The 24,100-nt window shown below is 45.9% G+C and overlaps 1 protein-coding gene across 2 annotated transcripts in view; it reads right to left on the reverse strand.

The window, feature by feature from the left end:
* Positions 1 to 20,731, reverse strand: part of c1qtnf12 (C1q and TNF related 12) — a 79,734-nt gene extending 59,003 nt beyond the window's left edge. For both annotated transcript variants that reach the window (XM_063032983.1, XM_063032982.1), the window contains exon 1: positions 19,781 to 20,731. In XM_063032983.1, coding sequence (XP_062889053.1) covers positions 19,781 to 19,921 — 141 coding nt within the window. In that variant the 5' untranslated portion in view covers positions 19,922 to 20,731. The remainder of the gene's footprint in view (positions 1 to 19,780) is intronic.
* Between the last annotated feature and the right edge of the window lie 3,369 nt (positions 20,732 to 24,100).

The raw sequence follows: 24,100 nt of genomic DNA on the forward strand, positions 1-24,100 counted from the left end.
GATCTTATCCTCTTGGCTATAAATCGCTCTGGGACAATCCGAGCTAAAAAAGATATTTGCACACATGCATTTCCTTCTTTATATCTCAAGCTGCTAGTGAAATCCAGAAGAAGGCTTAAGGAATTGAAAGGAAAGGTTTCGCCTGATCAAAGGCCTAAATGTTCCTCTTCTTCCTGCATAAACATGGCAGGTCACATGCTTAAACTCCGCTTGCCGACATACCCATCTTTGGCAACGGACCCAACTCGTTTGCTTTTTAACACAATTACCCTCGGATGCCATCTGTAAAGGAAATGCCTGCTTTGCCACACATCAGCGGCAAAACGACTTGAAGCAAATCAGCTGGAGCTCGCTTTCATGCTGGGTTTGCTGTGTGAGCTCCGTGACCCTCCTTATTGACTCCAAACCCTTTGATCCTCTCCATTGCAGCCTCCCGCTTCTCTGCAGTGCCGGGACGTCCGGAGGCTGATGGTTGTTACCGTCCACTCGGAGCAGCGTTGGAGGGGACACTTCCCTCGCCGGCAAAAAGCTGTCCTTTCATAAAAGACAGGCCACGTTTGGAGGTAACCCAGAAGAGAGAGAACATTCCTTAATGTGGATGGCTTCAGAGAGTTATGGACTCGACTGGCTCCATCACGGCCCCAACCCTCCCCAGCACTGAGGATATCTTCGAGGGGCAGTGCCTCAGGAAAACAGCACTTATCATTAACTTGCCCCCTTCTCACTATTACCATCAGGAGCCTGAAAACCCAAACTCGACCGCTTTCCCCCCTCCGCTATCAGATTTCTGAATGGCCCGTGGACTCGTAAGCACCAGTTCAGAGACAGAATCAGAACCAGGTTTAATATCACCAACAGACGCCGTGAAATGTGTTGTCTTTGTGGTAGCAGCTCGATGCAATCAGTAATAGAAAAGAACTGAATTCCAGTAAGTATGTATATATTAAATAAGTACTGCAAAAATAGGAATTTAAAAAATTGTGAGGTTGTGTTCACGGGTTCAATGCCCATTCAGAAATGTGATGGCAGAGGGGAAGATACTGCTCCTGAATCTGTCCATGAAGGTTCCCAGTCATCCAGGTCATTGTTATTTCAAGCTATAGTAAATCAAGGCAACCCCGGATTTGCTGTGTTTTCTAGAAGACATTTCACCACTCATCTGAGAGGCTTCTTCCGATCTGATCCATGGTGGGTAGTTTTCAGGGTTATAAACTCTATGAGTTGTTTAAAGGTATAGCAATCACATGAGAGTCATTAAGTGTTGTAGAGGTAATGAGAGGGTCATTAGTCCTACTTTACATGAATGGAGGTGTGAACTGTTGTGGAGATGTTAGGACTGCATTGTAAGTAGGTGATAGGTGATGTAAACCCCCACCCCCCTCTGTTCAGGGATGGGCTTTCCACTTTGACAAAGATGGCTTCTTTCAAACCTCCTGTCCTCCCTGTCCAAAATGTGCCCATTGTTATCAAAGGAGTGTCCTCTGTCCTTTAGGTGTAGATACACATCTGGGTCTTGGCCTGAGGTGTTAGCCCTTCTATTTTGGGAGTGTGCCTTCAGGCTCTGTATCACCTTCCTGATGGTACCAATGAGAACAGGGCATGACCTGGGTGATGGACGCCGCCTTTTTGAGGGATTGCCCCTCGAAGATGTCCTGGATACTACGGAGACTAGTGCCCATGATGAAACTGACTAAGTTTACAACTTCCTGCAGCTTATTTTGATCCTGTGCAGTAGCCCCCTCTCCCACCTCATACCAGGCCCCATATCTCAGAAAGAATGTATTGCCATTGGAGAGAGTCCAGAGGAGGTTCACGAGGATGATTCCAGGAATTAAGGGGTTAATGTTTGATGAGCGTTCGGCAGCTTTGGGCCTGGAATCACTGGAACTTAGATGAATGCATGGGGATCTCATTGAAACCTACCGAATGTTGAAAGGACTAGATGGGGTGGATGTGGAGAGGATGTTTTCTATGGTGGGGGTATCCAGAACTAGAGAGCACAGCCTTAAAGCTGAGGGGGCGACCTTTTAGAACAGAAGTAAGGAGGAGTTTTTTTTTATCCATGGAGTAGTGAATCTGTGGAATGCTCTGCCACAGAGTGCGGTGGAAGCCAAGTCTGTGGGTAATATAAAGCTGAAGTTGATAGCTTCCTGATTGGTCAGGGCATCGAAGGATGTGGCGAGAGGGCAGGTGTACGGGGTTGAGAGGGATCCGGGATCAGCCGTGCTGAAATGGCTGGGCAGACTCGATGGGCTGAATGGCCTAATTCTGCTCCTATATCTTATGGTCTTATACCAGAGGGTGATGCACCCAGTTAGAATGCTCTCCACTGTACATCTGTAGAAATTTCACTATTCCTCCTTTGCACTGTTACTTATTTTTGTAACTAATAGTAACTCTCATGCCTTGCCCTGTAACAACAAATGGCCTGAGATACAGGGTGACATGATCACACAGTGGTTAGAGTTACACTATCACAGTATCAGCGACCTGGGTTCAATTCTGCCGGTCTATAAGGAGACCATTCATTCTCCCCAAGACTGTGCAGGTTTCCTCCGGGTGCTCTGGTTTCCTCCCAACTCAAAGACCCTGCATGGGTTAGTAGGTTAATTTGTTCACAGTGTGGGTCAGCACGGTTACCATGCTGAATCTCTGAAATAAATTAAAACACGCCGGCGATCAATAATAAACCGGATGCTGATTTTTAGATATGCGAAGGCAACATGCACTGAAAATGTCTGCGAGAGAAACTGGGAGTTCTCACACGGGCCTGCCAGTGATTTCCATACCGACGCAGGCCACGGCAAACATGTGTGTACACGTGCAGAAGCCCCAGAGTTCCCTGGCTGATCACTGCCTTCATTTTTACTGTAGTCTAATCGAGGAGTCCGGAGGTGGATGTGAGCTGCCTGCTGTTTCCCAGCAGTTACACTGTGTAATCTGCCCAATGAATCCATGCCAGTTTACATCTGGCACGAGTTCAACAGCTCCATTCACTTTAATGCAGAGGCGCAGCTGCAAGTGAGAGATTGCAGTTTTGGGTCATTTACAATTTCTTTGTTTAATTGAATTGATTTTAATTGTTTTTCTGTTGATATTAACTGTCTACAGTTTTGTTTATTTTCTAAAAAAAAATTGTTTTCAATACTTTCTGAATGTTTGTGGATGTCAGAGACATTTAGATCCTTCGACAGCTGGTTTAGCCTGGGGATTCAGATTAACCAGCTGTCTGAGTACTTAGGAGGGATTTCCCACTGGAAAGTCCAGAACTGCCCAAGGCCTTACCAATGGAGTGGAGGTGACTTCGAGAAAGAAGTTCTCATGAGTGGCTTGTAGAGCTGCTGCCCTGTGGTCCCAGAAACAGAATTTTAATTCTGACCTCTGATGCCGTCAGTGTGGTGTGAGCAAATGCTCACACCAGGCGTTCCCATTTCATCCCACACCCGAATGAGGTGTAAATCAGTAGGTCCACTGTAAGCTGCTCCTTGTGGGCAGGGAAGTGTTGGGACCCGGAGGGGGGCAACGGGAGTGTGGAGAGAAAAGGGGATTCATGGCAGGTTTAGTGTCTCCCACAGGCCCCGGTGCGCTGAAGGATCTGCTCCCGCACTGTGATGCATACATGTTCTCCCATGCCCTTCCACAAGCTCAGCGGTGTGCAAGTGTAGAAATTGCACGGAGAAACTTCTAGTTGTGAGAAATAGTGAAGTACGGTGCATAGCTGATAAATTGCAGCTAGTGAGTAACAAAATGAGGGTCATGTTGCTGCAAGTAAGAAGCATCGAACCCATGAATACGACCTTACTTTTTAAAAAAGATGTATTACTTCTGTTTTTGCTCTAGTTCTAATCTATAAAATATACTGTAATAGACTTACTTTTTTTTCTTTCTATATTATCATGTATTGCATTGTACTGCTGCTGCTAAGTAAACAAATTTTGCGACACATGCCAGTGATAATAAACCTGATTCTGATTATTTCAGTCTACGGTTACGCTGTTGCTTTCTCGCGTGGCCCAGGATGTCGACTGGACAGCCTTCCACACCTGGCACTGGGCAGCCAAGTGGCGCTGCTGGACTTGAACTCACGGGCAGTCCGGCATCTTCCGACTGGCCTTGGCTCTTTCCCTTTCTCCCGGCCTAAGGACCAGGCAAGATCTTCAGCTATAAACAGGAGCAGGACTCTCAGGGCTCAACGTGGAGGTATGTACGAGGGGTGGTCGATAAGTTCATGGCCTAAGGCAGAAGGAGTCAATTTTGGAAAACCTAGCACATTTAATTTTCCTACATTTACACACTTAGTCCAGCGGTCGTGAAGCATACGGATCCCTTCTTTGTAGAAGTCGGTGTCTTGGGCCTCCAGAAGTGGTCCACAGCAGGGATGATTGATAAGTTTGTGGCCTATGGTACAAGGAGATGAATTATTAACTTCAAACTTTCTGCATTTTCACTCAAAGAGTGGAACTGCACGTGCATGTAACGAGAGCTGTATAACTCATCTCCTTCTACTTTAGGCCACAAACGTATCAATCACCCCTGCTGTGGACCACCTGGAGGTCCAAGATGCTCTCGTTACATGCAGGTGCAGTTCAACTCTTTGAGTGATAATGCGGAAAGTTTGAAGTTAATAACTCATCTCCTTCTACCGTAGGCCACAAACTTATCAATCACCCCTGCTGTGGACCACTTCTACAAAGAAGGGATCCGTATGCTCCACGACCGCTGGACTAAGTGTGTGAGGGACTAAGTGTAAGAGGGAACTATGTTGAAAAATAAATGTGCTAGGTTTTCTAAAATTGACTCCTTCTGCCTTGGGCTACGAACTTATCAATCACCCCTGGTACGTACTGGGATATAAGCTTCACTCTGAACTTTGATTTGGGGCGCTTTCCTGGTTGCAACAGGGAATCAGAATGAGGTTGGTTATCACTGACATACGTTGTGAAATCTGGTATTTTGCTGTAGTACAGTGCAAATGCATGAACTTTAAGTCACAATAAGAAATACATTTAAATGATAAGTAGTGGGAAAAGGGAGCAAAAATAGTGAGGCAGTATTCATGGGCCAGTCAGAAACCTGAAGGCGGAAGGAAAGAACCTGTCCCTAAAACTTTGAGTATGTATCTTCAGGCTCCTGTACTTCCTCCCTGATGGTAGTGATGAGAAGAGTGTTTATCCTGGATGGTAGGGATCCTTAATGTTGGCACAACTTTTTGAAGATGCCTTTGACAATGGGGGGCTAGTGCCCATCATGGAGCGGGCTGTGTCTATAACACTGTGGGGTTTTTTCCTGATCCTGTGCATTGGGCCCGCGTACCAGACAGTGATGCAGTCAGTCAGAATGCTCTCCACGGTATAACTGCAGAAATTCGCTAGGTGCTGGTGACATACCAAGTCTCCTCAAGCTCCTAATCAAGTATAGCTATTGGCATGTCTACTTTGGGATTGCATCAATATGTTTTGTGGCTCAAGATTGAGGGAAAAAGAAGACAGAAATTAAAAGTTCCGCAGAGGTGATGGGTAGACGACCTGCCACTCAGTGTTTCCATAACACAAAGGTACCAGCACACTAGTCAACTGTACTTTTTTCCTGGCCTGCTGAGTTCCTCCAAAGCCCCCTCAAAGATTAGATTAGCTTTATTTGTCACATGTACGTTGAAACATTCTGCGGAATGTGGTGTTTGTGTCAAATCAAATCAGTGAGGATTGTACTGGACAGACCACAAAAATCGCCGTACTTCCATCGCCAACATCGCGTGTCCAAAACTCACTAACACTAGCTGTACATTTTGGAAAGGTGAGAGGAAACTGAGGCACCCAGAGGAAACCCACACAGTCACAGCGAGAACGCACAAACTTTTTTACAGACAGCGATGCAGAGTAAACTCTGAAATTACAGCTGGTTCTAAGAGTGGCACCCTCATCTGCCTCTATCCATGCCTTACTTCCATCAAAATAATAGGTGGTTTCAGAACGTTTGTACTTAATTGCCCAGCAGGGTGCCTTCCACATAACAAAAGAGGGATCAGTGTGAAAGAAAACTCCCTGCAAAATCCAGAATAACTGGCACAGTTCAAAGTACATTTATTATCAGAGTATATATACATTATATAACCTTGAGATTTGTCTTCTACAGGCAGCCAGAGAACAGGAAACCCAAAAGAACTCATTTTAAAAAAGCCAAACACCTAATGGCGGGGTCAGGGGGCGGGGGAGAAACAAATTGTGCGAACAATAGAGATAAGCAAATGGCATTCAGAGTGGAAGTGAGCCCTTAGACACGAAGCCAGGCATCATTGCAGCCGGAGCAGACCACAGCCTCAGTTCAGAGCAGAGCAGAGCCAAGACAAAGCAGTGAGCAGAACCAGCCTCTGGTCCCAACACCCGGACCTTTTCAATCTGCTCCGGACTAACGTCACTGTGCTTGCTGACAGACACCGGTCTGGGTACGTATACTCTGAATGAGAGCCCAGCTTTATTCCTGAATACCTGAACTTCAAGATCACATAGTCCTGAAGGCTTATTTCTGCTACGATCTTTATAATCCCATTTCTCATCTTGCAATAATATATAACTAATACAAAATTTGTCCGAGCAATTTGCTTTATAAAGTGGTTACATGGCTGGAGGACACCAACGTTTATGGAAAATACACTGTAGTGACAGAGAGATGGAGCTTGCCGATGGACCTTTTATCAGAATGCTGAGCATATTATTTCAGATTTTTGGCATCTGCAGGACAGTGTGTGTGAATAAACTGGCCAGATACTCAATTAAAGTAACAACTACTGCTGCTTCTTTTTCTGTCAGCGTTGACTCCTCCCTCCCTAATTCCCCTATGAGGACGATCAGTCCTCAAGACAAGGTCACACACAGGGCTTTCGCTGTGAGCCCAGACGTTACTTGGGCCTTCGCAGTCTTCACGTCTAAATGGAAAACACATGCCATGTGTAGACGTTTTTACCATAATCCCCCTTATTACAGCTGATAATGTAAGCAATCGATGCTGCACTGTAAGCGGGCAAACAGCAAAGGTGTGAAACTCATCGTACAAGTTCCTTCCTGTACAGCACAGGAGTTACAAGCATTCCAATTATGCTGGCGTTGTCGTTCGGAGTCTGTCACCACAGAAACAGAAGTATCATGCTTGGGGCAGTCTACTCATTGCTGAAAGACTTATTGCAACATTATTCAGCTTATCCGCATTCGAAAGTGCTCTTCCGTGAGACCAGAATTAAATGGGCTGCTAATTCATCGCATCATGGGCAGATGTCAGCATTGAAAAGAGTTTGTGAGAAAACTCTCGACTGCAGGTGCCAATTAGCAATAGTTTGCAGAGAAACGGAAGATGTAAACACATAACACAGAAACAGAGAGAGCAGCGTAACGACGACTACAGCGTCCTCACTTCTACTTTCAGTAGAGTAGTTACGTTAGTGAATGGGATGCTGTTAGACAGTCGCCTCGCCTTAACTCTGAATAACCAGCAGAATGGCCAAGCATTGTACCACATCATAGTTAAAACTCCCCCAGTGCATCCCCAGCACCAGTCTCCCCGCCATCGAGGACATATGGTATATGCAGAAAGGGGCCGGATAGAATGGCCAGGCCAGCAATATCATGAAGGGTCCCACCCACCCTGCTCATGGACTGTTTGTCCCACTCCCATCAGAGAAAAGGCTACTTAGCATCCACAGCAGGACCACCAGACTCATAAACAGTTAATCCCCCCAACCTGTAAGGCTGATCACCCCCTCCGTCTGTTAACTCACCCTATCACCACTACATACACATCACCAAACCTCACCTCGTGTATATACAGTCAGCCTATATATATAATAGATACTTGTACATTGTCCTTTATAAGATTGCTTTTATATTTATATATATTATATTGTATGTGTTCTTTATGCTTAGTGTTTTTCAATGCTGCGTCAGATCTGGAGTAACAATCATTTCCTTCTCCTTTACGCTTGTGTGCTGAAGAGTGACAATAAACCATCTTGAATCTTGAATAAGTAAATAAGCTGCCATCAAAGTGTTAATAGGGAGTTCACACAGCCCTCTTCGGAAATTGATGGTCATGTTGTCTGGCACCATCAAGTCAAAGGCACGGTGGTGGCCTGGTTAAAGCCACACCACAGGTAACACACTCAAGATGGCACCATCTCTTTGGACATGCCAACTTCACCCATACCACTTGAGGTCTGATTATTATTTTATTTAGGGATTTATACCAGGTGGCCAAGTGGTTAAGGTATTGGACTAGCGATCTGAAGGTCGTGAGTTCGAGCCCCAGTCGAGGCAGCGTGTCGTGTCCTTGAGCAAGGCACTTAACCACACATTGCTCTGTGACGACACCAGTACCAAGCTGTATCGGCCCTTGCCCTTCCCTTGGACAACATGGGTGTCGTGGAGAGGGGAGACTTGTAGCCTGTCTTCCATACAACCTTGCCCAGGCCTGCGCCCTGGAGGCACAGATCCATGGTCTCGCAAGACTTACTTTATACCAGGTCTATCTCCCATTCTCTTCGAAAGTGAGAAGGTCATTTGAGACCCCATTGCCCTCACACACTGGAATGAAAGGGTCCTTTCCAAGATTTTATATCTCTGAATGCTGTGGCCTCCAAATTAACCCAGACCTTGACCAGATGAAGCTCTCCGATTGAAAAACCATCACACCCACTCAATTTATCAAACCCAGGGCTGGTTCGCTCCCAAATGGCTTTCGATAAAAGCGGAACAGCCTTTAGTTAATGTGATGCTGGAATGCAGCCACGTTCGACACATAGCCTCCTTCACAGGTGCTGATGGAGCTGCTTGTCCTCAGTTAATTAGTCCTGAGTACCCTTGTCCCTTTGCCCTCAATCATCACCTAGAGCTTATATCCTAATTCATTTTTACCTCGACTTAGATATCAGAGTTGCAAGCCTCTTTCTTAGCTCCTCTTACCAGTTGTAATGGTCTATGCGACACAGCCTACCAACCTCTCTGCTCCTCTTAAAGCGTTTCCACATGTTGCATTAATTCTCTCCTCATTCATCCTCAAAAACGTGTCATCTCTCATTTCTTCACATTAAATTTCATCTGGTATTTGTTTGCCCCATCTGCAGACATCATTCCCATGTCCCACTGGAGACAACTGTAGCCCTTCTCTGAAACAGTCAGCCATCTTATTTTGGGTTAACGCAACCGGATTTAGAATCGGGATCATCAGCATGTGTTGTGAAATTTATTGACTTGGCGGCGGCAGTACACCACAATACGTAGTAATATTGAGAGAGAAAAATCTGAATTACAGTATGTATATCGATATTAAATCGTTAAACTAGTGCAAAAATAGAAATGAAACACTAGTGAGACAGGGTTCAACGTCCATTCATAAATTGTGTGGCAGAGGGGAAGAAGCTGTTCCTGAATCACTGAGTGTGTGCCTTCAGGCTTCTGTATCTCTGTCCTGATGGTAGCAATGAGAACAGGGCATGTCCTGTGTGATGGACACCACCTTTTTGGGGCCTCGTTCCTTGAAGGTATCCTGGATACTACGGATGGAGCTGACCAATCTTACAACTCTCTTGTGGCTTATTTCCATTTTTAGCCCTACCCTAAACACATGCACACACACAAATGGGCATGTGCAAGTGTGCAATTCCAACATATGAGCACACACATGGGTGTGCACATGCATACATGTATATAAACGCACACAAGCATGTGCACACGCCTGAGCCACACATATTTTCAAGTACGTACAAACGCACACGCACCACTCCCTGCCGGGTATGGTATACTGCAGTGAGGATATTGACACCAATGCCCAAGAACGGAAAGGCCTACAAAAAGTAGCGGTCACAGCCCAGTCCGTCACAGGAAAAGCCCTCTCTGTCAGAAAGCACGTCTACACGGAGTGTGGCCACAGGAAAGCAGCATCCGTCATCAGGGACCCCCACCGTCCAGGCTGTGCTCTCTTCTCATTGCTGCCACTGGGAAGGAGATACAGAAGCCTTGGGTCCTACACCACCAGGTTCAGGAACGGCCATTACCCTTCAACCATCAGACTTCTGAACCAGCGAGGTTAACATCACTCATCTCAACACTGAACTGATTCCACAGCCCACAGACCCACTTTCAAGGACCCTACAACTCAGATTCTCAGTTTCATTTATTAATTATTATTATTATTAATTTTACATCTGCTCAGTTTGTCTTTTTGCACACTGGTTGTTTGTCAGTGTTTGTGTGCAGCTTTTCATTGGTTCTATTCTATTTTTTTGATCTACTGTGAATGCCCGCAAGAAAATGAATCTCGGGGTTGTATATGGTGACACGTACGTACTTACTTTGATAATAAATTTACTTTGAAGGACGGAGTTGCGTGGAGACCTTACACACACCCTCTTCCATCACTGGAGATGAGTGAATTCTGCGCCTTTGAAGGAAACACCATCTGCTGTTTATGGACATCAGCAGCTCCAAGATCCCCTAAAGATCACGTGTCAGCGTTTCTTCGCTGCCTCTGGGTCTAAATCCTGACTGGAGCTCCCCACCCGGTTGTTGCACGGACGTCAATGACCCTCACGACAACCTTCTCAGGAGAGACCAGGGAAGGGTGAGAAATGCCAACTTCCCCGTTGGTGCCCACTGCCCGAGAAGTGGGCTTCAGGAATGATTATTGTGCTGCCCGCGTGCAGTGTCGACAAACTGAAAATTAATAATAATTGAACCCCAGTTGAGAATTTCATAAAAGACTGACTTTAAATGGGCCAGGGAAGTTGACTTTGAAAAATGTAATGAGGCCCACATAACATTGCTTTCAAGTGACGCACTTCTGTCCATCGGCTCAGAGCCATCCCATTCCTACTGCATTCCGGCTTCTGCTCCCTATTGTTTCCCTTTACTCCTCAGGGTGCACACCAGTCCTGCTCCGTTCTGGATGCTGCCCAGCCTCTTGTGAGGCTTCTGAGCTCCTTACGTCAGGCCAGTGGCAAATAATTCCACCATGCTTATGACTTGTGGAGATGTTTCAGGAGATGAGTCACTCACCACAAGATACCAAGTCCCTGGACTGCTCCTGTATACAACAGGACTGTCCCAGCTACTGTACTGGTAAACACTGAGCCCAGGGCACTCAGTTCTGTTTGTCCCACTGACATCAAAGCTCAGTGGTTTCTCTCTCCTCCCTCCCTCTCTCCCCCTCTCTCTCCCCCTCTCTCTCTCCCCCTCTCTATTTCTCCTCTCCTCCCTCTCTCTCTCTCTCCCCCTCTCTCTCACTCCCTCTCTCTCTCCCTCACTCCCTCTCTCTCTCCCTCCCTCCCTCTCTCTCCCTCCCTCTCTCTCTCTCCCTCTCTCTCTCCTCCCTCCCTCTCCCTCTCTCTCCCTCCCTCTCTCTCTCCCTCTCTCTCCCCCTCCCTCTCTCTCTCCTCCCTCTCTCTCTCCTCTCCCCCCTCTCTCTCCCCCCTCTCCCTCTCTCCCTCTCTGTCTCTCTCCCTCTCTCTCTCCCTGTCTCTCTCACACACACACACACACACACACACACACACACACACACACACACACACACACATGCGTTGCATATGGGAGGTATCTTTACGCATCACTATCATTTAGTGCCTCTCTTAGGGGCACAGACACATCAAACCACATAAAACATTCAGCACAGTAAAGGCCCTTCAGCCCACTATGTTATACTGACCTTTTAACCTACTCTAAGAGAATCTAACCCATCCCTTCTACATAGCCCTCCACATTTCATCCATGTGCCTATCTAAGAGTTTCTTATATACCTCTAACGTATTTGCTTTAACTGCCATCCCTCGCAACGCATTCCACACACTCACCACTCTCTGTGTAAAAGAAAAGACAGTTAGTGCTTCATGTCTGAAGCTTTAGATCCTAATGAAGTCATCAACCTGAGGCCTTTCTCTCACAACTTCTGCTTACTGACTTCCAGTTTCATCCTTCGTCTAGATTCCTCACCATTTGCCAAAGACCTTCTCTGTGAAGAACATCCTTCAGGAGTCAGCCAGCTCGATCGCTGCTGATGCCACCATGTCTCTCTTGGTAATGGACACTGAAGTTCCCATCAAACTACATTCTTTACCCACGCCATTTTCTTCAAAGAATGATGTTTCTGTACAAGAAGGGTATGTTAGTGTGAGATGAGTATGTGATTGTGAGATAGGTGCATCAGTGTGAGATTGGAGCGTCAGTATGAGATGGGTGTGTCAGTACATGACAGGTTTATCTGTTTGAGATGAATGTGTCAGTGTGAAATGGGTGTATCAGTGTGGGATGGGTGTGTCAGTATGAGATGGGTATGTCAGTAGGAGATGGGTGTGTCAGTAGGAAATGGGTGTGTCAGTGTGAGATAGGTGTGTCATTGTGAGATGGGTGTGTCAGTGTGAGATAGGTGTGTCATAGTGAGATGGGTGTGTCATTGTGAGATGGGTGTGTCTGTGAGATAGGTATGTCATTGTGAGATGGGTGTGTCAGTGCGAGATGGGTGTGTCATTGTGAGATGGGTGTGTCTGTGAGATAGGTATGTCATTGTGAGATGGGTGTGTCAGTGCGAGATGGGTGTGTCATTGTGAGATGGGTGTGTCTGTGAGATAGGTATGTCATTGTGAGATGGGTGTGTTAGTGCGAGATGGATGTGTCATTGTGAGACAGGTGTGTCAGTGTGAGATGGGTGTGTCAGTGCGAGATGGATGTGTCATTGTGAGATGGGTGTGTCAGTACGAGATGGATGTGCAGTACGAGATGGGTGTGTCAGTAGGAGATGGGTGTGCCAGCGTGAGATGGGTGTGTCAGTGTGAGATGGGTGTGTCAGTATGAGATGAGTGTGTCAGTGTGAGATGGATGTATCAGTGCAAGACAGAAGTCAGTGTGAGATGGGTGTGTCAGGTGCTGAAGTGTGTGTACGGTTGAGTGAGTTGTGGGCATTGTATGTTGGTGCTTGAAGCCTGGCGACACTTGTAGGCTGACGGTCTCAATCCTTGCTGACTTGACGTGGTGCAAACTACGTGTTGTACTGCATGTCTTGATGTACACATGACAAATAAAGCTAAGTGTTATCTTTTTTTTATCTTTGCTTCTTGTGTTCAATGTAAGGAATTCAAAGGTGTGTTCTGTGATCCAGCAATCACAGAGAACGCTTTGTTGGGCATTAAGAACAATCCGCCCACTATTTTCATCCACAGAAACGAATGGGTTGACATTCCTAAGATACGTATCTGGTAACAGCAGAGCAAGGAGTGATGACGTACAGCCAAGCTGGTACACAATCAGTGGGAAGGACCAATATCAAGCTAAAATTAAACAAACATAGCAGATTACACAAAAAGAATAGTTGGTTTTTCACCTGGTCCTCAATTCAATTTTAAAAGCAATGCATGTCTGAAAGCACCCCTTGGATTCCTTGGATCATTCAGCTGCGATAAGAAACTTGCCACAGTTTGAACAGTAGGTGTTGTGCCAAAAATGTGCTACAGAATCTTTAATGATATGTTCTGTGTATCGGCTTTCGTGGCAAAAAGACACAAAATTGGAACATGAGCATTGGGAAAATTCAATCAAAATCGCAATCTCTAAAGCAAAGAAATTGAATGACTGGATTTCCTCAAACAAATGCATCAGAATGAGGAGTGATTTTGAGGAGGTGTATAAAATTTTGAGGGACGTACAGTAGATCGAGTGAGTGCACCCGGTCTGTTTCCCAGGATTGGGATGGCAAAAAAATGAGGGAGTATATATGTGAGAGGGAAGAGATTTAATGTGAACCTGAAAGGCAACTTTTTTGCCCAGAGTGTGGCCTGTGCTCAGACTGAGCTGCCTGAGGAAGGCACAATGAAAACCACATTGAAAGGCATACTGACAAGTGCATGGATAGGAAAGGTCTAGTGGAAGGAAAGTGGACCAGTTGTGACTAGCTTTGATGGGAACTTTGGCTGACGTGAAACCTTTGGACCAGACTGCACTGTATGACTCTTGACTCTGACGCAAGGCAACTTTCATAGCAAACAAGCTTAAGGAATGTGTTCAACGATGTACAATCAAAGTGATTCTCTCAGTCTTATTCTCAGAGCCATATTAGTAAGTAAGCTTCTCATATACATGGGCTTTGTAAGTAGAACATCCAAAGTTAAATCTTCTGTCCTTTTTTTATAGTGACTTCAACAGAGATTTCAGGAAGTTTGCATCAAGTGGTTCCATACTTGACCTGTAATCAATATTTTGCTGATATCTTCCCAACCTTTAATATGCCATGGACCAACACCATTAGGCAAGGGGTCCGTAGACCCCAGGTTGGAAAGAACTGTGACTTAAGCTAATACTTGCAGACTCAGCATCTGGAGGAAATAGTTATTTTTCTCATTTGCCTGTTTCAGCTCTTCCTTTCCAAACATGAGTCATTCATTGAAGGGTGGGAGGTGCAGCAGTATTGTACAACTCTAAAATAAGTGCTTCCCCTCCAGACCTGAAGAACATGGACAAGAGTGCAGATACAGCAGCATATAGGGTAATTGGTGGGATGCTCAGGAACATGCTGCAGTGGCACTGTACTCCGGGCAGATCAAGAGGGCATTCTGAACAAGGTCTCCCAGATCAGTATGGTTCGTAAGCACGTCATCAAAATGGCAGAAGCATGGGTATTGAAGAGGGGAAGGGGAACGTCGACTCAGACCTTGAGGCCTGCGTCGGGCATTTTCATGCCTTATTGGAAGTCTGTGTGGGGACGCCACTCCTCACACAGACACTAGAACAATGTGTGGTTAAGTGCCTTGCTCAAGGACACAAACATGCTGCCACAGCTGAGGCTCGAACTAGCAACCCTCAGATCACTAGATGAACACCTTAACCACTTGGCCACGTGCCTACAATGAAGAAATACGTTGCAAACATCTATGTATCTGGATGAGATGGATATGCCAGTATGAAGGGTTTACTAGTTAGCCCACATTCAACTGGTAAACTAGACAAGAGAACAATAGGGAGATGAATGAGTAACCTTGGCTTGAAAAAGGTGGGAAGCTCATGTGGAATGGTTGGTTACTGTGCAACCTCTTCCACCCACCGAGTGACCAGGGTCAAACCACAATTGACATTTCACGTCAAGCCATGAAACTGATCAACCGGTGGGCCCAGAATTCCACTGAACACGGCCACAGAATTATTCGCAAGACAAGACGGGATGGATAAGCTTACTGGCGGAAGGGAAATTCATGAGAGATAGACACGGTAGACCCAGAATAAGACCTGGACAGAGTGGTAATGTGTTTATTCACGCTTTGACCACCCCTTCAAGTGGTGGGCAGGTTCAGGTTGTGACAGCATATTGAAAATAGTCAGGACTTATGAATGCTGCTCAGGGTGGTTTTCCAGCTATAAGCATTATTTAGTTTCTTTTTTTTTTAATTAACACACATTTGGAATGTCAGCTTCCTTGCATTAAAAGAATGATACAGTTTGAAACTAAATTTTGTCACTGAAGGACGTGGGAAAACAAGACTATTAACATTCACAGTACCAATTGGTAGTTCTATATCATCCTTGCCAACTAACCACTGCCAAGAGATTGCTGAAATTCCAAAAGACCAGTCTAACTGTGGAGAAAGGGTGGTGAGAGTTCGATTAAACTGTATGTTTCAGTTTTCTTATCGGTCAATATTAATTTGATTTGCTTTATTCCAGAATGCCAATTTTCCTTGGCTTAATGTATGAGAAATATTTGGTGGCTCTGGGTCTGTACTTGTTGGAATTCAGAAGGATGAGGGAGGATTTCCTTGAAATCTACCAAACACTGAACAACCTGGCGAGAGAGAGGGTGAGGAGATTTGTCCATTAGTAGGACAGTCTATGATTTGTGGACACTGCCGAGGAATAAAGGGGCATTGCTTTAGAACTGAGATGAGGAGGAATTTCTTCAAGGGATGGTGAATCTGGAATCCACAGCGGGCTGTGAAGGCCAAGTCATTGAGTGTACTTAAGGCAGAGATTCAAAGGTTTTTGATGGGTAAAGGGGTTAAGGGTTATGGGGAGAAGGAAGGAGAATAGGCTTGAAAATAAAACAGCAATGATTGAATGCCCAAGCAGGCTCAATGGATTGAATGGGCTAATTCTGCTCTTATATCTTATGGTCTTTGGTCTTTGCAATTCTTTGTCTGGACATAGAAACAACTGTAACATGTAAAGTGCCCTGCTCTATCCATCTCTGTATGACTAGCGTGGCCCCTTCACTCTACGGATCTGACTGGAAGGGTCTTGCACTGGGAACCAAAGCCGAGAGGTGTAGTGGCTCTGACTGCTGCTGTAGAGCAAAACCAGAGGAGCAAAGTCTTTAAAAACACTGCAGAATTTTGTTGAGTTTATTGAAATCAGACTCTTCACTCTGAGACCAAGCTCCCCAACAGCTGACGACCCTGGATCGTATACTGAAAGTGAGTTTGACTCCTTGCATGAGGATTGTATACTGAAAGTGTGTTTGACTCCTTGCATGATTATAAAAATCATAGGACTTCATACTACAGAAGGAGACCACTTTGAAATTGCCAGCCAGAAGCCTATTTGGATTAAACCCAGATGGGAGTCTGAGTCTTCTGGATTCATAGAAAACTATTGTCCATGTTGCTTTATCCTGAGGCTCAAAGTGAAGTAATAAACATTCCTCTCAGGCAATGAACAGAAAAATCAGACCCTTTAACTTTGCCTGATTTGGGGAATAAATCTGCAGTATTTACATTAGTGGGATATATAAATAGCTTCATCTCCCAGATGTTTGGCTTACTAAATTGGTCTCTGACATTCACGAGGTGCTATTATAATATGCAATTAAACTTGTGGGAGGTGTGCAGTGTCATTACTGTCATTAATTTGAGGTAATTCTCTTTATCCCGGGAATTAGGAGTTTACTAGATGGACAGCTATTGGAACTGCAGTAATTCAAGAGCAGCTGAAACGAATACTCAATTGCTCATCCTGGGACTGTCAAGCTTGATACTTTGCCAGGTCAGAGACACAAGAGGTTCTGCAGATGCTGGAAATCTTAAGCAACACACACAAAATACTGGAGGAACCCAGCAGATCAGGCAGCATCCATGGGGGGAAATGAACAGTTGATGTTTCTGGCCAGAACCCTTCATCAGAACTGATGAAGAGTCCTGGTCAGAAATGTCAACCGTTCATTCCCCTCCACAGGTGCTGCCTGACCTTCTGAGTTCCTCCAGCATTTTGTGCGTGTTGCTTTGTCAGACCTCCTCTGCTTTACAGAAGGGAAACTTTTACATTTGGTAACATTGCATTTAACTCTTGCTGCTTCTGTGCCTGTAGGTTTGTATCTCAATGGCAAGACCAATGTCTCCATTAAATATGGTAACAGCTAAATGAAAGACTATCTTCTCCTTTTGGGTTCAGGTTATTTTGCTCTTTAATGGTCAGACAATGCAACCAACTCTGTTGTGCTTTTACTGTGTTTGTCCTGTTCTTGCCACCCCTGAACTGATTGGTCAGTGACAAGTCTGCAAGCCCCTGGACGTCCTCCTGCACGCGAATCAACCACATATAGTATTTCTCTGACAGTTTAGATGACCACTCCCACAGTCAAGAATTTGTTAACTCTGAGTTCAAGTTCCCACTTTCGGGAGGTCATAACATTTTGTTGAGACGCAGTGTTGAATCGGCCCTTCGAGCTGCACCACCCAGCAATCCCCCGATTTAATCCTAGCCTAATCACGGGACAACTTACAATGGCCAATTAACCTACCAACCACTGCATCCTTTGGACTGTGGGAGGAAACTGGAGCACCCGGAGGAAACTCATGTGGTCACGGGGAGAACGTACAAACTCCTTACGGGCAGCGTCAGGAATTGAACCCAGGTCGCTGGTACTGTGAAGCGTTGTGCTAACCACTACGCTATTGTGTTCATGATGTGCTTGAACAGATTACCCTTCCGGTTTCCATTAAAGTTAACTTATTTATCACAAATCCCCAACTCTTCAATCAACTAAATTCAATATCTTCTATTAAATAACATTGGTAGGAAGAATAATAGATCATTCTTCTTTCCATGTGAAACTCCCCTTGGGTGTAAGCATATGTGTCAAGGGTCAGTTTTATTAATGCTTTTGAAAATGGGATTAGAATATAGAACATGGAAATCTACAGCACATAACAGGCCCTTCGGCCCACAATGTTCTGCCGACCATGTAACCTACTCTAGAAACTGCCTAGATTATCAATAAAAGTAGAATTTAATAAGAGTATAATGCTCTGCATGATTAAAATAATGAATATTTAATTATTGGTCACTGCGCTGTTTAATATTGCAAACACGAGGAAATGTGCAGATGCTGGAAATTCAAGCAACACACATCAAAGTTGCTGGCGAACGCAGCGGGCCAAGCAGCATCTCTAGGAAGAGGTACAGTCGATGTCTCGGCCCGAAACGTCGACCGTGCCTCTTCCTAGAGATGCTGCCTGGCCTGTTTAATATTGATCAGTTCTCTCACAGGACAAAATTCTGAAATCAGAATGCGATCGTTTAGTGTGCGAGCTGGAAGAAAACAGATTTGGGAAAGGGCTTCCCAAGATATTGTGGAAACTGAGAAGGCTGCACTTTTGTGACAACAGCGGACTGCAATCAGTGGGTAATTTCTACCTCCAATCAAGCGCAATCAATATGCTGCTGCACACTGACTTGAGGCTGAACTTCACGCGCGTAATTTACACGCAGCTACTCTCCACTCACTGCCGTTTTCTGGAGAAAATGGTCCCACGTTTACTGGGAGAAGTCGCTGTGATTTCCCTGTCTCTTGCGCTCACTCAGCAGTAAGCTGCTTTTGTTTGCAGTCTTTGATGTCTGTTTTGCTGCGAATGATACTCCCCGTGGCGCCTCCGCTTAACCGGCTGAACTCGGAACTCGGAAAGCGTAAAAGAGGGCAAGAGAGAGAGAGAGAGAGAGAGAGAGAGAGAGAGAGAGAGAGAGAGAGAGAGAGAGAGGGAGAGAGAGAGGGAGAGGGAGAGGGAGAGGGAGAGGGAGAGAGAGAGGGAGAGAGAGAGAGAGAGAGAGAGAGAGAGAGAGAGAGAGAGAGAGAGAGAGAGAACGAACAGCCTTTTGTTTGCGGTTTGCCCGACTCCGGCCGGATTCGGCTTTCAACACCGGCAGACTCAGGGGGAGACCCAGGGCTACTTGTCCCAAGTGGACAATCGCAGCCCTGCCTTCACCGTGTTGTCACTGAGACGCGGAAGTGCAAATCCTCCGGAGCCCCGCAACGCAGGACACACCTCCAGCACAGGAGCCGACTCCCACCCCCGCCTTCCCTGGGTTTAGACCGCCGTCGGCAGCTGGTTTTCCACGTCCCGCCCGCTCGCTCTTCTATACCCACAAATACAGTACCCAAATTCGCCGTCCATCGCCACCAGCGGGAACCCGCTCCCTTTTTAATAACTGGTCCCCAAAAGAATCGAATCGCCCTTTGCGGATCAGGACTTTAAACTGAGTTCTTCCGCCCCAGACCCCAAGAGGGGTCCGCTCCCCATCCCAACAGCGCCCAATCTAGAGGGGGCACGGCTCTTTATAACTCACGCCGCCGCATCTCATCCTAACCCCTGGCAAATGAGCATATCTCCACCACACTGCAGCACCTTCTGTCTCGGGGGAGGGCTACGAATGTCACTAAACGCTCGATACCATGCAAAGGACTTTTGTTAAATGACAGTGAGCCGGATAGCTACCCTTTAAGGGCGAGTAAATGCAGCGAGATACAACGAGTTTAGAGCTTTACTCACCTCCTCGCTGTTGCTCAGAGTGGTGTTGTAGGGCTCGGTGTGCTGGTTTATCCTTGGCGATCGCCTGGCAGTCGCCTGCCTGTACACGGCGAGCTGATGCCACAGGACGGTGGTCAGGATCGCCACTCTCCAGCCTCTCATGGTCAGCGCCCGGCCTTTGAGAGCGAAGTTTTGGGGTGCACCGCCAACCCGTTCAGAGATGTGCCGTGCTCACACGTGGGTGGATCAGAGGCATCGGATGGGTCCGCCAAGAAAACACCAGCTCACCGCGGCCAGCGTCAGAAATAAACGCTGCCTTGAGGAAAACGTCGAAGCTTTTTTAAAAAATATATATATCGTAGATGCGGTGGGGGGGGGGGGGGAATAGTAAATGGTGCCGGATTGATCCCGGGTCAGTTACAGTCTTCGGAGGCTACACTGCAGTTTTGCCGAATGTCTTCTGCTCCCGCCAGTTAGTGTCGCCAGCAGAGTGCGGTTGTCCCCGCTCTTGCAGACTGCAGACACCCCTGGGGAAATATTCCCCCCCCGCACCTCTCCCGAGCCCGGGGTCGGTGCTTTTAATCCTGTGCACTTTCCGATCCTTGTTAAAGAGGAAGGGAGGTGGTGGAGGGGGGGCTGTTTAAAGTAATAATCTGCCTGCGAACATTAATCCTCCTTTCAAAGGAAATTGACCATCAGATGTCAAGGATTGGATCCCGATAACTTGACCATCCGGACGACAGGAGTGCACAACTCCTGGGGGGGGGGGGTTAGGAATTTCTCACATGCCTCCGATCGCTCGCTCCTTGTTTGTGGAGGAGGTGGAGAGCGGTGAAACAACTCCCACCGAGCCTGTGAGCTTAATCCATTATCAGCGGTAGAGGCGGCGACGCGCTCCCTCCGAGAGTGACTCTTTTAATAGAACGCCGCGGGAAAGAGATGAGAGTCTGCGAAGCCCGAGCCGAGGGTTTGTGTCAGTTCCTCGCCATCTCTACTTTTCATCGCCTTCCTGGGGGCATTGTTCTGTTTTATAGCGTGAGATTGGGTTATCTCGCTTGACCATCAGTGATGCGTCAAATCATTCGTCGTGTTACCTTGCCGGATAAATATTATCATGTTTCTACAACTTTTAAAAAAAACATAACACACGCAAAAAGACGCCAGAGAGTAGAAAAGTTTTGCAAACTATTACAAAGTCAGTACCTCACTTTGAGAATGGGTTTATCGTGAAATGCAAACTCAATTAATATATTTAAAAATGTAAAACCTCGGTTCAATACGCTGCATAATATAACAAGTTGCTTAATACATTCTGTCAATAAATGGTTAAAATGTAACATGCAATACAATTATAATTAGGTGCAGAATTAGAACAATGAATCTGTTTTTAAATTATTTTGTACTTTATAAAAAATACAAGTTACTTTTGCAGATATCCATTTGGATTTAACGTGGAGTTTGATAAATGTGGAAGCTATTTAAAAACAGAAGTTTTAGTGCATTATACATAGAAATATGAAAAAAAATCTGAGCGCAGTTTGTTGGAATCTGGCCGCTACTTTTCATCAAAGTCCCAACGATGTGATGAAACCTGATGTATTTATGGGAATGTGGAGAATTACCAAAAATGACACCGTGAAAGACAATCCTACAAGCAACGGTAATCAGTCCCACGGACCGTGGAAAACCAGCCTAGAGTTACGGCCGCAGGACATTAGGAGTACCGGGAAAAGAAACCACGTGTACAACACGTATGCAGCCGAACACGTCGGCCGCACGAAATTTAGTCTTTTGGGAATGCAATCCCAATTAGTGCACGCAGCAAGTGTATATGATAAATTATGTCGAGATACAGAAAAGCTGAAGGTACAGAAGTTGGTATGTCACGCAATTAAACCAAATGCTTAGATTATATACTACAGACTGTCATTGTACCGAGCAATCCAAAAGTATTTGCAATCTGAGTTGGATTCGTACTAATCTCGTCTTTAATTCCTCTATTTCAAAATACCCAGCCGCCACAATTCCCGTCATAATAGGCAAAAATCCAGTCAGAATTTTTTGGTGAGGTTCGAATCCATCTCTGCAATTGAAGCTTTCAGACTTGGGTGGCAAAGGGAGAGAGGAGGGATTGTTGTTTCCCTCGTCATCACCTTGGATGGGGGGGGGGGAACAAAAGTCATCTTTAGTAAGTCCTCGTTAAATGAGACAACGGCCTGTAGGATGTTTACAACACCCGCGCCCTGATAGAAACACAATATACAGTTATGTCGGAGCGGGCATTAACAGGACAGAAACTCCACAGGCACACATACCTGTGGATAGCAAGATGCCCGTATTTGTCAACCTGCTTGCTGTGAACACTCAAATCAGATTAACATTCGAGGTGTGACACGGTTTTCTTCCCATGGAATAGACACACGCTCGCTACCGTAATGTTAAACTGGTGCATGGTTTCAGGAGAGAGAGAATTTTGGAATATATTTCTTCGCTTTCCCCACGCCGCCACCGCCTCCCCCCAATTCCTCGAAGAATTTTTACTAGACGTTTTACGAATCCCAGTAGAATCCAAGGCTCGGCTTTATAGGCAATGAAAAGATGGATTAACTGAAATTCATGGGGTTGATTTGCGTATGTCTGAAATGGATGGCGATTGCTTCGCCGTATTAATTAAACAAATCGTAACATTTTTCTGTGATGTGGAATTATTGCGCGTTTTCACGTCCGGACAGCCGGGAAATCAGCGTCGTTCTAAGCAGGAACAGTTTAAATATTTTCTGCGTTTAAACATTACTAGATTTGGAAAGGTTCTGATTGCTTTCATTACTGGGCGGTTGAAGTAGTGGTAAATTTGTGGAATTAAACCCGAGCTCTGTGGTGGCTAAGGAAAGTGACTGTACCGGGGGAGCGCAGGAAAACACACGCATTCCTCCCCCAGAAACAAAACCCCGCAGGGAGCCCCCTCTTCCCAAGCAGTCTCGCCCGGTCGGGGCTGATCTGCATCCACTCCCGTCCTTGGAGTTTGAGGTGGTAACCGCTGACGAACATTTGGATTGTTTGTATGAGTTGAGTTGTGCCTGTTTATCCCTGGCCTCTGCAGGCTTCGATGCTTTGGCTTTATTTTGAATACATGGCCGAAGAGTCACTATATTTTTTTCCAAGAAGACTTCGAAAAGGATGTTTGAAGCATCCCTCCTTCTAGAAATGCGTTGACATAACAAGGTGCAGAATCTGTCTTGGGAGTCTGGGGTCAAGTGTGCAGATAGTGTGAGGGCGTTCGGGTTGGTGGTGTTGAGGGTACCGTAGATCTCCAAGATGACGTTGTTAGCCTAATTCCTGCCAATGAGATTGAGACCATTTTGAGGATAAAGTGTTAGCTTTGGTGTCTTGAGATGACTTTAGTATGTTTCCCACACAGGAAGGTGGAAATCACTGAAGCTTATTAGACGCTGGCTCTGGTGAACATAGCCTTCTTCAAACAGCCGAAGGATGCAGTAGCATATTTTGGGTGGACCATAAGACAGAGAAATAGAATTAGGCCATTTGGCCCATCGAGTCTGCTTTGATCATGGTCAATCTATCTTCCCTCTCAGTCCCATTCTCCGGCCTTCTTACTATAACCTCTGAATACAGCATACCTAATGACTTGGCTTCCACAACAATCTGTGGCAATGAATTCCAAAGATTCGCCACTCTCTGGCTGAAGAACTCCCAACCCACCTCTGGTCTAAAGGGACTGTGGCTCCCGCAATGTTCCCTCTGATTTGTAATGACCAGTGAGCGCAAAAATTTTGTGCTGTGCCATTTTCTTGTTTGCTCAGTGACAACAACACATACGCGCGGAATAATTTCTTCAATAAAAACAGTATAAGCCACTTCTAAAATCTGCAGACAAACCATCGCCAGCTCCACGTTGTCAACACCATCCGCATCAAAAGGCGGAAAAGGAAACGCGATCGTGGACGTTCGTGAAATATGTTAAACATTTCAACGTGGTAGAGGGTGACAATCTTTCGTGCGCAACTTAGCTGTCTCTGCGCGCCAGCAGCAAAAGATGCGTGCACGCGCACACCTTAGCGGGAACATTGGCCTTTTGGTCATCTAGGGGTATCTGTACTTTAAGTGGCAGGGGAAATTATCCACTTTTTCCAAGGTATTCGAGTGGATCACAGTGTTAGACAGGATGGTGCGGCAGATGCAGGCTGACAGAGGACCTCAGCCTTTAGGGTATTTAGGGCAATGCCATGCTTGTGTAGACTTCCAAGAAAAAGTTATTAATAACTTGGAATGGAATAAAAGCTGAAAATATTGACCATAAATAGCAACACAGACATCCGTGGA

The sequence above is a fragment of the Mobula hypostoma genome, chromosome 25 (genome assembly GCF_963921235.1).
Source record: "Mobula hypostoma chromosome 25, sMobHyp1.1, whole genome shotgun sequence".
Lineage (NCBI taxonomy): Eukaryota > Metazoa > Chordata > Chondrichthyes > Myliobatiformes > Myliobatidae > Mobula > Mobula hypostoma.